The 16,667-nt window shown below is 38.5% G+C and overlaps 1 protein-coding gene across 2 annotated transcripts; it reads left to right on the forward strand.

Annotated features, from left to right (window-relative positions):
- Nucleotides 1–5,804: 5,804 nt before the first annotated feature.
- LOC146383078 (uncharacterized) lies at nt 5,805–7,621 on the forward strand. Of its 2 annotated transcripts, none has more exons than XM_084932543.1 (6): nt 5,805–5,898; nt 6,025–6,148; nt 6,266–6,525; nt 6,610–6,796; nt 6,957–7,084; nt 7,173–7,621. In XM_084932543.1, exons 1-6 carry the CDS (start codon nt 5,833–5,835, stop codon nt 7,581–7,583), a joined length of 1,176 nt encoding a protein of 391 aa, XP_084788669.1. In that variant the 5' UTR covers nt 5,805–5,832; the 3' UTR covers nt 7,584–7,621. The 2 variants fall into 2 exon arrangements, with proteins under 2 accessions (XP_084788669.1, XP_084788668.1); XM_084932542.1 differs by having other exon boundaries at nt 5,818–5,898; nt 6,049–6,148.
- The last annotated feature ends 9,046 nt before the right edge of the window (nt 7,622–16,667 follow it).

Genomic DNA, 16,667 nt, shown 5'->3' on the forward strand with positions numbered 1-16,667 from the left:
ACCTTTTTTTTTTTTAAATCTCTCTTTGCTTTATGTGTCTCAGTTTTAAAAAGTCTTTAGGATTGCTTTCTCAGCCTTACTTAAATTTACCCGTGTTCTACTCAATTACTTGTCTGTGCATTTTATAGTCCTGTATTTCCCTTTATACCTCTGTACCAGTCTTGTTCAACTCTCTGTACTAGAATTCAAACTAGAGAGACGTGAACAAGATGCACTTCTGTGTTTCTTCTCACTCACCTTTTTCTTCATAAAAGTGACTCTTTATTTGTAACCAGGTGGATGTCTCCTTTGGATTATCTGAAGAAACACTAACAGTGGCCTTAGTGTGAAAATAATGATAATAGAAGTAAAGGGACTGCACTGAAAAACTTACCTGTAGGTAAACATTTTTATGTAGACTAACAATCATTTACATAATTGTGTTGTGTTTAATATGCATGTTGCATATTACTAGAGTATTCAAGATTGTACTTGATGGATAGCTCAGTCTCATTTTACAATGTGGGACAGATACAGTCCACCTTCATCTCAAGTGGGCTGGACTAGTCAAACTGCCCTTTCTGTCAGTGCAAATACATTTTACTAAACATTTAATCCCTTAGACATTTTAAAATAAGTAAAAGAAGTGCAATTTAACAGTAGTTCTCAGTTCCTTTACATGAGAAGTGTGTAAAAAGACAGAAAATAGTTCTGATAGTTTATTACCCAAACTGTCCTGTATTTGTCCTGTATCGCTAGTGGAAAAGCAGAAACTTTTCTGTCATTTAATTGCTTATCTATGACTTAACTGCTGTAGCATGTGTGGTATGGATGGCAATGCAGGTGTAGAGTTTATTGACAAGAAAAGCTGCAAAATATCTGACAATACAGTTCAAATCTATGCACTCCTTTACATTTTCTAAAGCTTTCCAGTGGGCCAGATAGGACTCTTTGAAGGGCCGATTCTGGCCCCTGAGCCTTATGTTTGACACCCCTAGTATACGCTAATGCATCATATTCTACAAGATGATTATATGTTAACATTGCCATTGAATAAAATCTGTAGCAAAAATGTTAATGAGCTATGAAAAGCAATCCTAAATTTAGAGTTGGTGAAGGTGCTTTCTGGTGATTCCAAGCATGGTCTTCAAATAATGCACTTAACATAAGATACACGAAAGTCTTCTCAACCCATAAAACTGTGCTTTCATCAAAAAAAGGGAAAAAAAGGAAAATTCAAAGTCACTCACTGTGAAGAAAAATGCCGTTCATCATCTGCATGGAAAGGTTATAAAAAATTATAACCTTTAAAGGATAAAATTTCCTTCCATCTGCAGCGGTGTACAAGTATAAAGTTTCTTGCATTAGAAATACTGAAGTAAATCAAAAACACCTTCAATGTCCAGATATTGAATATATGTATTTAAGTATATTCTAGCAGTGACATTTTTTTCAAAATCATTATTGTAATGCAAGTCTGTATCATATTCTGGGCTATTTTGATGTGTATTTGTAATGTTTAGAAGATTGGTAGCTGAATAACTTTTCATAAATAAATGTTTATGAACTTCATTAGATTTGGCTTTAGGAATCAGAAGTGGATGGTTGGATGTGCAAAATAGTCCTGGCTGACTCCCCAAAGCTCTTTGAGGTTAAGAAAAGTTCAGGAATGTGGTTAAACATGGACAAATTCATAATGTCTCAAGTCATCGCAGACTGTCACTGTATTAGACCAGACCTTCATCTTTCCTTAACCTTAATCACATACGGTCAGATGTAACCTTGAAAAATGCTGAAAATGAGAAAAGAAATGAATGAAAGCATTTTTGGCTTGCAGATTCATGTTGTACTGACAATCATGATATTTCAGTGGAAAAAATAAATATTTATGTCAGTGAACATTATGTTCAGTATCAGTATATTTACAACTTATGATACAGATTGTTTGTTTATTTACGTTAATTGAAAAACGTGTGTCTTAAGAAGAGCATTCAGTGGTGATAAATTAAACACCTTCTGGCTAAAATAAGTCAAAATGTATTATTTCTGACCAAACACGAATGTTGGTCATCCACATTGATGAGATATAAAAGGCACCATGCTGCGTTAATCTTCTGGGCTAAAGTGTGAGTTACTGAGTTAACCAACACGATTATTACCTCTTTCTAAATCTAAGGTACAATACGTCTTATACATGAGAAACATATGAGACTTCAGATCTCCTCAGTTTACGCAACCACTGAGACTTTCCCCACTGCTAAGCAAGAAAATTATATGTCTGTTTCTTCAGAAAAACCATAACCTACACAGTAAATTTCCAGTGTTAAATCAGCAGTGTTAAAGTGTATTTACTCTAATAGAGTCATTATAACGACAGCTGGAGCAAAACGCCTCCCAGTGTGGGTGATAAGACAGAGTGTCAATGTTACTCTAGAAAGCTCCTCCCACCACAGACTCCTTTTCAAACCGAGAGAATTTTTCACAACGCCATTTTCTTTACATCAGTTACACGGTAAGTTGTTCATATTCACTTAATAAAACCAACAATTTGACATTTTAAACACAAGTAGCTTGTTAAAATAAGGTTACATTCCTTTTGTCCATGTTTATTATATATTTCATTTTGTACCTGAAGCAAATGTGACACTGTCTGTATGCTAACGTAAGGTTGTTAATTAGTGTTGGCTAAGACTGTAAGGCTTGTTAATTTATTTCAGTGTGTAGTGATGATTGTGTTGTGTTCTAGCATGTTTGAAATTCCATTAAATTAAACCCTCCATGTGTTGGGAGCTATATATTAACATTAGCTAGCTAACTAGCATTTTGGCTAACCTTGGTGCATGGGCAATTCGCTTGTTATTGTTACATTTTAAATTATGTAAGGCAAGCATTAACTAATTAATATTTTACACTAATGTTACATCTTTAACTTCTTTTTGGATACCTAGCTATAGAGGTCGTTTTCAGTAAGGTTATTGTCTTATTTCAATTCCGCTGTCTTTAGCGATTTTACAGTTACAGTGATTACAACCAGCAGGCAGTATAAACTTGATAAAGTATCCAAAATATCCAGGATTCAGTTTGTAATGTTTTCTTTTAGTAGTTTGAACTTAAGATGGCAGTGTTTGTATTTGTAGTGAGTTAACTTGATGTTAACTAATGATGGTATTGACACAAGTTACCTTTTTCCATTTTGGTTAGCAGACTGTTCAGTATGTTAAAATAAAGATGAACAAAATACTGACTCCCTAGTGCTAAGTTAGATCAGACAAACGGTAAAAGTACTAGTAATTATTTTAGTTTTGTATTGAGGAATATATTTCATGTAGGTGAAATACTAATTTAGTACAGGGCTTAAAAACTACAGCCAAGGGGTTGACATACATACAGTGTAAGAAATAACAATGCAAGGCTGTTTTACTGGTATTTATGGGACTGGTTTAATATTCACATTTTCTGTTTACAGTAGTTCAATGAAGAGCACTGACTATAAGAAATTACTGTCTACAGGAAGCGTGCTGCTTAAAGCAAAACTGGGAGGTGTGCAGAAATTTGCTAGAGTATCTGAGCCAAGCCTTAAGGAATTTTGATTGCCGGTAATTCAATTCAATTCAATTTTATTTATATAGCGCCAAATCACAACAAAAGTCGCCTCAAGGCGCTTCATAGATACAGAGAAAAACCCAACAATCATATGACCCCCTATGAGCAAGCACTTTGGCGACAGTGGGAAGGAAAAACTCCCTTTTAACAGGAAGAAACCTCCGGCAGAACCAGGCTCAGGGAGGGGCGGCCATCTGCTGCGACCGGTTGGGGTGAGAGAAGGAAGACAGGATAAAAGACATGCTGTGGAAGAGAGACAGAGGTTAATAACAGATATGATTCAATGCAGAGAGGTCTATTAATACATAGTGAGTGAGAAAGGTGACTGGAAAGGAAAAACTCAATGCATCATGGGAATCCCCCGGCAGCCTACGTCTATTGCAGCATAACTAAGGGAGGATTCAGGGTCACCTGGTCCAGCCCTAACTATATGCTTTAGCAAAAAGGAAAGTTTTAAGCCTAATCTTAAAAGTAGAGATAGTGTCTGTCTCCCGAATCCAAACTGGAAGCTGGTTCCACAGAAGAGGGGCCTGAAAACTGAAGGCTCTGCCTCCCATTCTACTTTTAAATACTCTAGGAACAACAAGTAGGCCTGCAGAGCGAGAGCGAAGTGCTCTAATAGGGTGATATGGTACTACAAGGTCATTAAGATAAGATGGGGCCTGATTATTTAAGACCTTGTATGTGAGGAACAGGATTTTGAATTCAATTCTGGATTTAACAGGAAGCCAATGAAGGGAAGCCAAAACAGGAGAAATATGCTTTCTCTTTCTAGTCCCTGTCAGTACTCTTGCTGCAGCATTTTGGATTAGCTGAAGGCTTTTCAGTGAGTTTTTTGGACATCCTGATAATAATGAATTACAGTAGTCCAACCTGGAAGTAATAAATGCATGAACTAGTTTTTCAGCGTCACTCTGAGACAGGATATTTCTAATTTTAGAGATGTTGCGCAAATGGAAGAAAGCAGTCTTACATATTTGTTTAATATGTGCGTTGAAGGACATGTCCTGGTCAAAAATGACTCCAAGGTTCCTCACAGCGTTACTGGAGGCCAAGGTAATGCCATCCAGAGGAAGAATCTGGTTAGATACCATATTTCTAAGATTTTCAGAAACCAACATTGTATAAAAAAGGTGTTCAATGTGCTTTAAGTTCTTTTTGTTATTTAGTCTCTTCAAACTGCATTTTATGATTAATTGAAAATGATCTACGTTTTGGAATCATCTTAGCTACGAATGTATATTTAGTGGAAAAACTGTATAATGTGAGTGTAACTCCTAATCTACCACTTATCAAGCATGTTACTGGCGCTTAATAATTTAGTTTTTATTTATTTGAGTCACTTTTGAAAAAGTATCTTGAAATGATCTTCATTTTAGGCTACAAAACATTAGATGTCATGTAATCTTTTTGTTTACTCAAACTTGTGTGCTTGTTTCCAGCATTTGCAAAGTTTGGTGTGCAAGCCGTAACAAAAGGAGTGAAAGTTTTTGATAGTTCAGGGACTGAGTTGGATGATGATATATTTGAGGATATAGTAACAGATCCCTCAACTGGGGTACTAACCATCAAATATGAAAAAGGTTTGTTTGAGTGATGTGTGTTTCACTGGATGTCATTTTTTTAGTATCATTATTACATTGTTTATTAAAAAGAGTTTATAAAATGTGTCTATAGAGGGACCATGTAAACTCATTTGTTTTGCTCCTGTTTTTGAGGTCTGGAAACAGCTGCTGCAGAAGTGTCTCCTGAGCAGTCCCAGTTATCATTGCCACATTCATCAGATTCACAGGATACGGTCATCCTTTCAGACAGCCCTTTTAGGAAACGTCAGAAGCTGGATGCAGAAGCTAAGCAAGTAAGAGTTAGCAGATTTCCACATTCTTCTAACAGTGTCATTTTTGTTTGTAGTTTAAGTGTTCTGAACTGCAGTGGTTATATCAACATGTAGAATGTTTTTTTATTGTGTTTTCCAGTTGGTGGAATCGATTCTCACCAGCAAACCTGGTGGAGAACGTATAATAAATGAATACAATCAGACCAAGTCCCTGGTGGATGAAACCAGAAGAAAAACATACTGGTCAACATACTGGTAGCTGACTTGACAGAAAAAAATGGGTAATTTATTTCTGGCCCTGTGATTTTACTATCATTTTCAAATTATTTTAAATCTCTATGAATTCCAGGGAAGCTGACTAGTTCTTTTCCTTTTGATCTTGCAGTACATCACCACCACGACAGGTAAAAGAAATGTATGCCAGAGGAATTGTAACCTTTTTCTCTTACCTCAGTGGCCCGTACTCCAAAAATGGCTATGTAAGTAGCTCATAGTAATAACTGATACAACCAAAATCACGTTTAAACATTTTAAATCCTGCTAAAATGTATGTCCTTATCAACTCTTCATTGTTACATAACTTATTTTGTTTATTCATTTATCAGTGTCTGTACATGTCACTCTCCAAGGAACATTATTATGATGGCGAGGGTGGCACTGGGTACTTGGCCTGGAGGATTAAAGCCATACAGAGATGCACTGCTAAAGGGAGGCGATTATCATCTGGAGGTAACATTTATAATTCAGTGGAAATACATAATACTGTTCCACATTGTGGTTCTTTATTAATAATGGTTATTAAATGTTGTTATTAGTTTTGATAAAGCTGTATTTCATATTGTCTAGCACCAGGAGATGGATCATCGAGTGAAGACCAGTGTGGTGGACCAACTGTCAGACGAGAGTTGCAGTTTGTTACAGAGAAGTTACTGAGTGAGGATGAGTGCAAGGAAGCAATCTCTCTGATGAACAATTCAGCTGATGAAGACACAGTCAAGAAGAAGATGAAGTTGACATTTGTTTATCGACACAACATGGTCCTTGACCTCCTGCTGTCAAGCAACATACTGTCTGTTTTTCCACGTTTCAAAGATATCAAAGGCTTGGTGAATATTTGTCACTACTTTGACAATGTAAACACACTTTAATATTTTGTAGATAGCAGATATAATTCTCTATCCCTGTTACAGATCGAACAGGATTTTGTACTGATGTTTGGTGAGGATGTATCAGGCAGGTTGCTGGAGAGGTGGCCAACAACATTCAAAAGAAAGATTATCCAACAAGGCAGAAAGCTTCCTTCTACCAGTGACCTGGAAGAACTCTTGCTGGCAGCTGACTCTCCTGAGGATGCCACTGAAGTTAATGCTGACATTGGTGAGCTGTTGTTTCTTTGATTAGCACATTCATAGCATATATAATGTTTGTCACAGAACAGTTATCCTTTTTGTCTTTTGGGTCTACTCAAACATTTTATCAATGCATTGAAATATATTGTTGATGATTCAACTTTATTAAAAACAAATAATTTTTGCAGGCTGGGACAGTGACCTCTCAGCAATTCTATTGCTATTACATCTGATTCCACCATCTGGTCAGGGTCGGAAGAGACCAGGAAAGGCGTCAGCTTCTCAAGCAGAAAGGCGTCTTGTGGTCTTCAAGAAGGTTTGTGCTTCTTTTCTATTTTTATGTTATGAATTACCAATTTAAGAAACACTTGATTCTTATTGCCTGTCTGTATTTGTCTTTTCAGACTGGAACAAATATCCAAGAGCACCTTGATGCCATCACTACCAGCACTCAACCCTACCTCCTGGCTGTTGGGGTGAAAAAGAATGACATCCACCGGTTCTTCATTATTCTTGACAAGAATGCCATACCATGCAAGTCTACCTCTTCACTTGGTGCTTTTGATGAACTGTTTAAAGCACATTTTGTGTTTGGCACATCTTACAACACTATGCTTCACAACATGTACACGTTCATCCAAACCACAGGTTTTAGAAAATATTTAAATACCAAACACCTTAACTATTTTGACCAACAGGCTGACACTGATGTTAATCTACAGCATGATGTGGCAGTTAAAGAAGTTAGCACTACAGGGGAGGTGATGTCAACTAATGTAGAAGAAACACCCACAACATCTGAAAAGGTCAAATAAGAGCACTTTGGATAGGTGTGCCTCTGCTGTTGCACAGCTCAGGGCAGCTGGATTAAGCCAATCTACTGTGAGTAGTTTTGTCTCCTCAATGGAGGAAGTGTTTTTTGAGATTCATACTCAGGCTAAAGATGCAGCCTTACAGAGTGTACCTTTACAGTACACCACAAGTAAAAATAAATATAATAGTAATAAAATAAAGCATTGGGAGTCCTTTAGCCTGGAAAGATTAGCTTTAGGACCAGGAAAGATGGTGACACTTGGAGAGCTGGAAGAAGGTCCAGAAATTGCTTGGAGCTGTGTTGTCTACCAGTTTGTTTTCAGCTAAGTGGATAATAACACACAGTACAGAGTACCGCCCTGACTTTATCATCTGTACAGATGTAGTGTCTGAGATTCTGTTTTTTTGTAAGATCAAAAGTATTGTTGTGAAAGATGACATTGTGTTGCTCTGCGGAAAACTGATGGAAACCCTGTGTTTTGATGACCATTATCATGCATTTAGGGTCAGACTGCATCCCAATATGGTGCTGAAGGTGTTGAACATAAATGAGCTGTGTTGCTTCTTCAAATCAAGTATGGCATTTCAGATTCCTGCCTGTATGTCGTTCCATATTGCCGTTTTATGCCGAACTAAATTCATTGTTTTAAAGTGTTTTATACACTACATGAGATGTTTTTATATTTTGAGCCTGACATAAAAATAAAGCTGTTAAATGTATTATCTAGTTGTGGTTTTTGCTCACTTGTTTTATATGTAAAAGCATTATTAAAAACCAGGTTTTCATGCTGCAAAACAGTGAATTGAATGTAAAGGTAACACTACAGGAAGAGTTTTAGTAACATTACTTGGTGTAAAATTAATTACAAATTTTACTCTATGAGAGCTAATTTTTCACTAGAGATTAGTGTATGAATAACACAGTATAGAGTAACATCAACTCCCATCAGAGTTCTTTGAACCCCCAGTGTTAATTTCAAATAACACAATTCAGTGTTAAAAATCAGTGGGATTTTACTCAAATAGAGTTAATTTATCACTATGATAGAGTAAATAATATGACTAGTAGTGTTAAGTTGATTTAACACTATGCGGTGTTACTCAGTGTTAAATTTTTACTCTATTTAGAGTTAAATTTACTCTAAAATTTTAACACTATAGAAAGAGTTGATTTAACACCAATTCTGAATGGGACCAAATAGACTCGGACACAGTGTTAAATTTAACTCTTTAAGTGTTAGTTTGACACTGCAAATTTTACTGTGTAGAAACTTTTGCCTTCAGTATGTGCACAGTCAGAGAGTGTCAGCAGGAGGACTTTTTATTTTGCTTTAGCAAAGTACGAAGCTGTTTCAAATAAAGTTGTGCTGCATAGGAGAGGATCTGCTGCTCCTGGACACTTTGACATGTGTGCTCCAATTCCTGCACTAGACACTAGTGGCACTGATGTGTATGTAGGTTTGTGTTAGTGTGTCTGTTTGCGTTAGCCATCATGTGTGTCTTCACGCTGTGAATGCCACTGTTGGCGTGTGTGAGTTTGTGTAGGTGATGAAGTGTCCACTCCAGCAAGAAGGCAGAGGGAAATGCATCACTCTAAATAACAGTGCTTAGAGCTGGCAGCGAGGGAGGGAAGGTTTGCTGAGCCTTGGGGGATAGTAGGCGGACAAATGCATCACACGCTATTTCCACCGAATCTACAGACTGCAACCTTTTGCTCATATAAAGATGATAATGAATCAGAGTCGAGATGGATGTCAGATGGAGCCACTTCCCTTTGCCCTGCTCTCCAGCCCAGCAGGTGGTCTGCAGCTTGTGCCATGTTTGTCTCTTGGCCCTTGCTGTAGCATGAGTCATTGCCCTTAACATGAAGAGCAAGACAGATGAAGCCAGGGCGCATACATCCAAGCACATACTAACAAACACACATCCACACCAACCTGCTGTTTACATCAGGAGCATCTCTTCCTCAGAGTGCAGCTGCTCCCAGAGGAGGTGAGACATTCTGGGAGCTGCTTCTCCTCTGCAGTGGCTGCACTATTGAATTGCAGGAACAGAGGGATGGATAAATAGAAAATCAATGTGGCTTCATGGTCAGAGGATGCAGGGCTGTTTTCCCAATTATGGGAAATGTCGCTCCTAGTCAGTGAGGTCTGTCAGCCCTTTCCTGAGCTGTATGACATGCACAAAGCATGATTTGGGCTTATCTACAATATCTGAATAGATTTTAAAGAAAGATCTGGTTAATATTTCCTTTCTGTTTCTGTATAATCGAACTTTTGTTTTAACTTAGGCAGCTGTAAGATTAAAACTATGTCAGCATTACTTGGTTTGTAAATACTGTACTCGTTATTCTTTGGTACCGCTGTAAACATTTGTTTTTAGCTACTAAGCTGAAGTTATCATGTTGCCATTACTCATACAGCTGCATATTACAGCCTCCCCTCACCCCAAATACGGCACACGGCTGCCCCTTCCTGAGCTTGGTTCTCCTGGAGGTTAAAAGGGAGTTTTTCCTTCCCGCTGTCGTCAAAGTGTTTGGTCATAGCGGGCTGTTTTCTCTGTATTATTGAAGCATGTTTACCTTGCAGTGGAAAATAGTTTGATGCAACTGTTGTTGCGTTTTGGTGCTATATAAATAAAATTGATTTGAAAATTGAAATGAAATAGGCTTGATCCTTCAGAGATATTATTTCATTTTTAAGGTGGAAAATTTTACAAACATGGAACAAGATTGAATCAAGTGTTGAGCCAAATACCCACAAAAACTTTATGAGGATTTCTAAACATGTCTCACTCACATTTTAGCATTAATGAGTTAATATGCATGAGTTCATATATGTGAATGTTAACATTCTCCAGCTTTACCTCCTGACCAGCCGGACTGGGTGAAAACTGTTTTTAACCTAAAACTGAGCAAATTTGGTTGCACTGACAATTGTATGCAGTAATTAGTATATATTGTATTGGATCTAGGTTGCTGTGCTGTTTCAGAACATTATATTTATATATTTCAAGAAAGAAAGAAATCTTTTTCCCTGGCAAAGAGAATCCCTTTGAATACTTGTCTTCTCCTTCAGAATACCATATGTGAAGGGACTTATTCTAAATTGGCACTGACAAACAATGTCTCTTGGGATTTGATGGAGTGAATGATACCTTTTCACAGCTTTTTTTTTGTGAAAGTCACTCTTGAAACTTTCTTTGGGAAGATTGAACTTTGAAATTCAAATGTGCCATGGTGGCTGTGTAACAACACAGTAAGAGAACAATCTCTTAGCACAGACAGAGACTAGACAGCATGGCATCTTTCTTTTTCAAATGCTGCCAGAATAATTGAAAGGAGTCCCTCTGAGGACAAATCATCAAATGTTTGTTTTTTAGATGATCTGCAAACTCCGCCAGCTTTAAAGTGGCCTTGACAGCAGCAGGGAGATCACTCCAGCTTTTCCATCTGTGATGCAAAAGGCAGTTCAAGTAGCTGCTAAAATACAGCAAATAGCGCATGTGGCGTGGTTGCTTAAAATGGTCCCGAAACGCATCTCTTCAGCCATTCCCAGCTGAGAAAAATGCATGAGTTTCTGGCCTAATTTTAGGTGGAACACACTGCAAACGGGCTCATTTCTGTTTGTAAATCAGCCCAGATATTTCCCTTCTCCTTAAGTGGGCTTTTGCTAGAGCATAGCAGCATGTGTTTCTCTGGCAGTGCTACAGCTGTTTTTAAGAGTCAATTGAAGACGCCCATCAAGGCTAACTACTTGTAATGAAGACTGGTTTTTTTTTTCCCTTTCCTCTGACTTCTTAAAATGTAGCTGTAATAGAAGCTGAAATTACATTGCTTTTTGCTGTAGTGGCTTTCAAGTTGACTGGCTTTGTGAACAATGAAGTCATCAAGTGAACGTTGTACTTTACCAGGAATTTCTTTCTACTTAGCCTTCTGCCCGATAGTAAGCATTCAGCTCGGTGTCATTCAAATCAAATATGAATCATATGATGAATAAGCCTTATTCACCCTGTTATCCACAGACAGACATATGAGAATTACCGGTAACAATTATTCATAATAACTTGATATCAAATGTAAATGTAAAACCCTATATATGTATTGCATTGTATAAAACTTACATGGCATAAAATGTATTGAAAAATAATTCAATAATAAATGCATGTTTTAAATATGTCAGTGACTAGAACTGAAGAACACAATACAACTGACAATTTTGTAATATACAGTTTAGATTAGAAGCAATACTGGACACACAGATAAACTCTTTCTCCTATTCAGACGTTGATCTGAGATTCTTGCATTTGGGGTGGAAGCCTATCCAAGCTGTCATAGGGTGAGAGTCAGCGTGCACCCTGTACAGGTCTATCGCAAGACTAACACAGAAAGACAGACAACATTTCACAGACAGCCTTGGTATATTGGTATAAACGAAGAAAAAAAAGACAGAAAATCACTATTTTTTGTGTAGTTATAATAATAAAATTTATAGTGTAGTTATAAAAAATAGAATAACAACAATGACAGAGCTGCTGGTTTCAGCTTCTTTTTGAAATAATAGGTAAGATTGCCATCTGACTCTAACAGATAGTTGGTTCCAGCTTTGGGCAGCATAGCAAATGCAATACCTTATTAGCCTATTTCGTTTCAGATCTGTGGACTACCAGTTGACCACATCTTGCAGACCTTACAGACCTACCAGGTTTGTGTGCATTAAACATTGGACCAACAATAACTAAACCGTTTAAGACTTATTTAATGCAGTCACAAAGTGTTTATTGGACACTGAGCAGTGTGTGACAGCATTAAACAGGCAAATATATAAGTGGTTGGGGAGAAGAGGAGATGACCAGATGAATACTGTGTGTTCAGATGAAGTGCTTGATCTTCACTGTGTGTCTAGAGAGGCAACTTCTGTGATAGGGTAGTGGCATCAGATGTAGGGAAGGAAAGATAATAATATCAGCAGGCACTGCTTTCAGGTGCAGACCTGGATGAGATGGAACTGCTATAGGGCATCAGCTGAGTTGATAGATTATTTTCAGATAAGGTGACGTAGCAGTTGAAACAGTTCAGAGAGGAGGGAGAAAAAACTCCATCCAAGACCCCCTTGTGGCTTCAGACTACCACCTCAGCCCAGGATGACTGATGGGTAGGTGTTGAGCAGGAGGAGGCCTGAGGATACATGGAAGGCTCCCACATGACTGTGTCTTGAAGGGCTGCAGTAAGCGTGGCTTTCTTTTTGGACCGATCATGCGACACATCTATGAAGCTAAATAACGATGAATCTTTCTTCTGCAGTTCAGCAGAGAGTCGTCATCCCATTTAAGGTCATCTTATGTAAGGTTTTTTCTTTCTTGAGCAGATCATCCAGTCAGCGATGTCATGATTGTTTTGATTAGTTTAGCCATTTGGCTAAACTAATGAGAAAACGGACGGAAATGAGCTTCCTCCGAAGAGTGGCTGGCCTCTCCCTTAGAGACAGGGTGAGAAGTTCAGCCATCCGAGAGGGGCTCAGAGTAGAGCCGCTGCTCCTCCACATCGAAAGGAGCCAGCTGAGGTGGTTCGGGCATCTGACAAGTATGCCTCCTGGGTGAGGTGTTCCGGGAATGTCCCACCGGGAGGAGGCCCCGGGGCAGACCCAGGACACGCTGAAGAGATTATATCTCTCGGCTGGCCTGGGAACGCCTTGGTGTTCCCACGGATGAGCTAGAGGAGGTGGCTGGGGAGAGGGAGGTCTTGGCTTCTCTGCTTAGGCTGCTGCCCCCGCGACCCGGGCCCAGATAAAGCGGAAGAAGATGGATGGATGGATGGATAATCAGTTAAGTAACTCTCGGTATTCAGTTCAACAAACCGCTGGTTGTTTGAATTTTTAAACATGAACTTTTAGTCCACATAGTAAATTCAGACCTCTGATGCTAATAGTTCAGTTAGTCCTACACAGAGCCTATGTACTGCCTATAGAAGCAAAAACACATCAAACCAATCTATTTAATTATTCTATTTCAGCTATCAGACATAATGTTAACAAATTGATCTGGAATCAAGAAATGCCCACTTCTCCATAATGGGTTAAAAATAATAAAACATAACAAAATCACAACTATCACTGAACTGTCACTGTTCTCTGAACATGACGTTACAAATGCTAAATGTTTTTCATCTGTTTTTTTCATGCATTATTTCGATGAGTACATTTTTTTCAGCTACAAGAAAGGATTATTGTTTAAGTTTGTTTCCCTTCGTTTGACTTATGGCATAATCAGAGAACTGAACTGTGATTTGAGAAGTTGCAGCATCAATCATATAGTTTACTCCCCAAACTTTTCCATTATAGGAAAAATTACCCTGAAGTTTTATAGAAACATGAAGTTTTGCATTTCCCAGCCCTAATTCCTGGTTATTACACAGAAACTGCCACAAGTGTTTTCATGTCATAAGCCTCAGGATAAAACATGATATTGACACTGATGCCTTCAAAAAACAAAGAATAGTAGGATTGACTCCAGCATTATAATATGGGAATAGTATGTTAAAATGTTAAACCATCAAAAACTTTACAGTATTATTATCAGGTATCAGTTTAAAGTCATCCTATAAACATTCTCATGCACAAACGATACCAATATATTGCTAGCAGGTTATAATATTGTTACTTATGTATTACTTTAATATTAGAGTTTCCACGTCATAGGCCTACTTTTGTTTCCACAGTTTAGCCCCAGTTTCTGGTCCTTCATTAGCAGATTTTATGAATTTCATTATAATAGTACTCTACTAAAACTATTGTTTATACAACATATTATTTAGTTATTGTTTCGCTTTGCTTGTACATTACTTTATAATTAAGCAGTAATAACATGTTATTTAAATATTATTACCTTGTTGTTCTACTGTATTAATTTATTATTACCTAATTTTACTGAAGTGCAATGAAAAGTGCTTTTTTCTTTTTTCCTTCACTCTGAATAGAGTGGTGTATATAGGCAAATCTATGCAAGAGACTCAGATAGAAACAATGTTCCCCAAGATACTACATTAAGAATAAAAGTATGTCAGCAAAATCTACTCAACATACACTTGCAGGTGCACAATAATATCTGGTTGTTGATGCTGCATTTTTTTCTGCTCTAGTTGGTCAAAGTCAAGACATTTTATGATCTCTTGGGGAACTGGAAGTCTACAGGAGTACATCACATTCACTCAGCCCATTCTATCCTCTGTTATATAAAGTTTAAAATAAATGATTCTGCATTTAACATTTCTCTTTTACCTGTTCAAGAAATAAAACTACTGTTAACTCACAAATCAACACGATCTATGCAAACTGAAACTTGTCATTGGGTAGGAATGTGTCGGTGGAGTGAAAATACACACAGCTGTATTTATTTCACTGCCATTGTAATCTTAGGCTGAAATCTGTCTTTCCAGTGGACACCTGTGTGTTGTTAAAACTCTTGACTGTGTTACAATGACTCATGTGCTTGTTACAGTGAATCATGTGTTCAATTACTGAATTAGTGGATTTGTGGTGACAGTCTGCAGCCCCGGCAATTAATGAACGGTCTCAAGAGTTGCTGAGGCAGATCCTGAGGCATAGCTGTTCACTTTATCTTAGCTTTTGCAGAAACATAGAGCACCGGCAATGATTTAGTGTTGGGTTTCTATGAAAGGTCACAGCCATTCATATTATCATGAAATACCTCCCACAAGGCCGCAGTACTGTGTCGGAGTAACATGTACCAGAGTTGTTACACACAGATGCCTGAAGGTGTGTCTGAAGCCCCAGCAGATTTCTGCAGGGTGTCTGTGTTTGTGCGTTTTCATTTTGGGAAGGAGTTGATAGATGCTGTAGACCAGGTTCTTAAAAATCACTGATAGCTAAAAAATAAAACCTGTTAGCACACAGCTTTATTGCTTTGACTACGAAGTGACCACATGTTTCGAGCACCATTTTCAGTTTTTTACTATACTTACAAAAACAAAAACTTATGCTCCAAAGAATATTTGGAGCATAAGTTCTTCTTTGGCTCTCGGAGGAGGCGGACGCACTTTTTCTCCTCTCCCTTATCTTCCCTGCTTAGCTCCTCATGTCCTTGTCTAGTCTCGTGTTTTTTTTGTATTTTCCCTGGAACATTCTCTCACAGTCTGTTCTCTAAAACCTAAAAGAGGAATTATGGATTGGATCAACTGGTCCCTAAATGCAATTGACACCCCTTTCTCAAACAAGAAGTTTGGGCTTGGGTGAGCCTGAGTGCTGAAGATATCTACCTATTCGGAACCATGGTAACAGGGTTCTGGCTGATCGGAGCTGGCTTGGCCCTGACTTATCAAAGAATTAAGAAAGCGGAACCAGCTGTTCAAACCTCCACAAGGCTGCCCGCTGCGATTGGAACGATGGGAGAGGCGTGAGTTTCTCAAAATGGGCCCATTGAGTCAGCACGGATAAGATCTTGGAGAGGCTACGGCTGCTGTGAATACTCAGAATAAGATCTCTGACTGCAGACTGGATACATCTCGGAAGGGCTAGCCCGGAATAACATCTCTGGGTGCAAAATTGGATGACATCTCGGGGAGGCACACTGCCATGAGTTCTCAGAAATTGGCTCCTTGAGCACAAGAAATGACAACATCACAGAACGCAAGTATGGCGAAGCTCGCGGCTCTCCAACGGGAGATTGAGAGACCAGTGTTGGACTGTAGAACTGCTTTGAAATTCATATGAGCTGTTCGCACTAAAGTAAAAAATAACATCACTTATGCGGATACCCTCTCGGTGCCAGCTGCAAGGCCAGAGCTGAACAAAACACCCTGATAACGACTGTGTTTAGTCTGTTCCTTCCCATTCCATGCAAGGCCACCTGGGTTGGCTGGAAGACTGTTTACTTAGCCTGGCAGGGCGAAGGACACTGTCTCAGCTGAACTATGGACACACACACACATACATATACTGATAAGCACTCACCGACGCATCACCCTCCCTACCCTGGATCCAACGCCACCTCCAACGCTTACCTCCCCTCTGATGTGGACATCGGGTCAGTTGGAAGCGCAGTCGAAAGATTGCAGCGGTCCCAGATCAGAT

The sequence above is a fragment of the Perissodus microlepis genome, chromosome 7, assembly GCF_051167445.1.
Source record: "Perissodus microlepis isolate ML-2025 ecotype Zambia chromosome 7, ASM5116744v1, whole genome shotgun sequence".
NCBI classification, from domain to species: Eukaryota; Metazoa; Chordata; class Actinopteri; order Cichliformes; family Cichlidae; genus Perissodus; species Perissodus microlepis.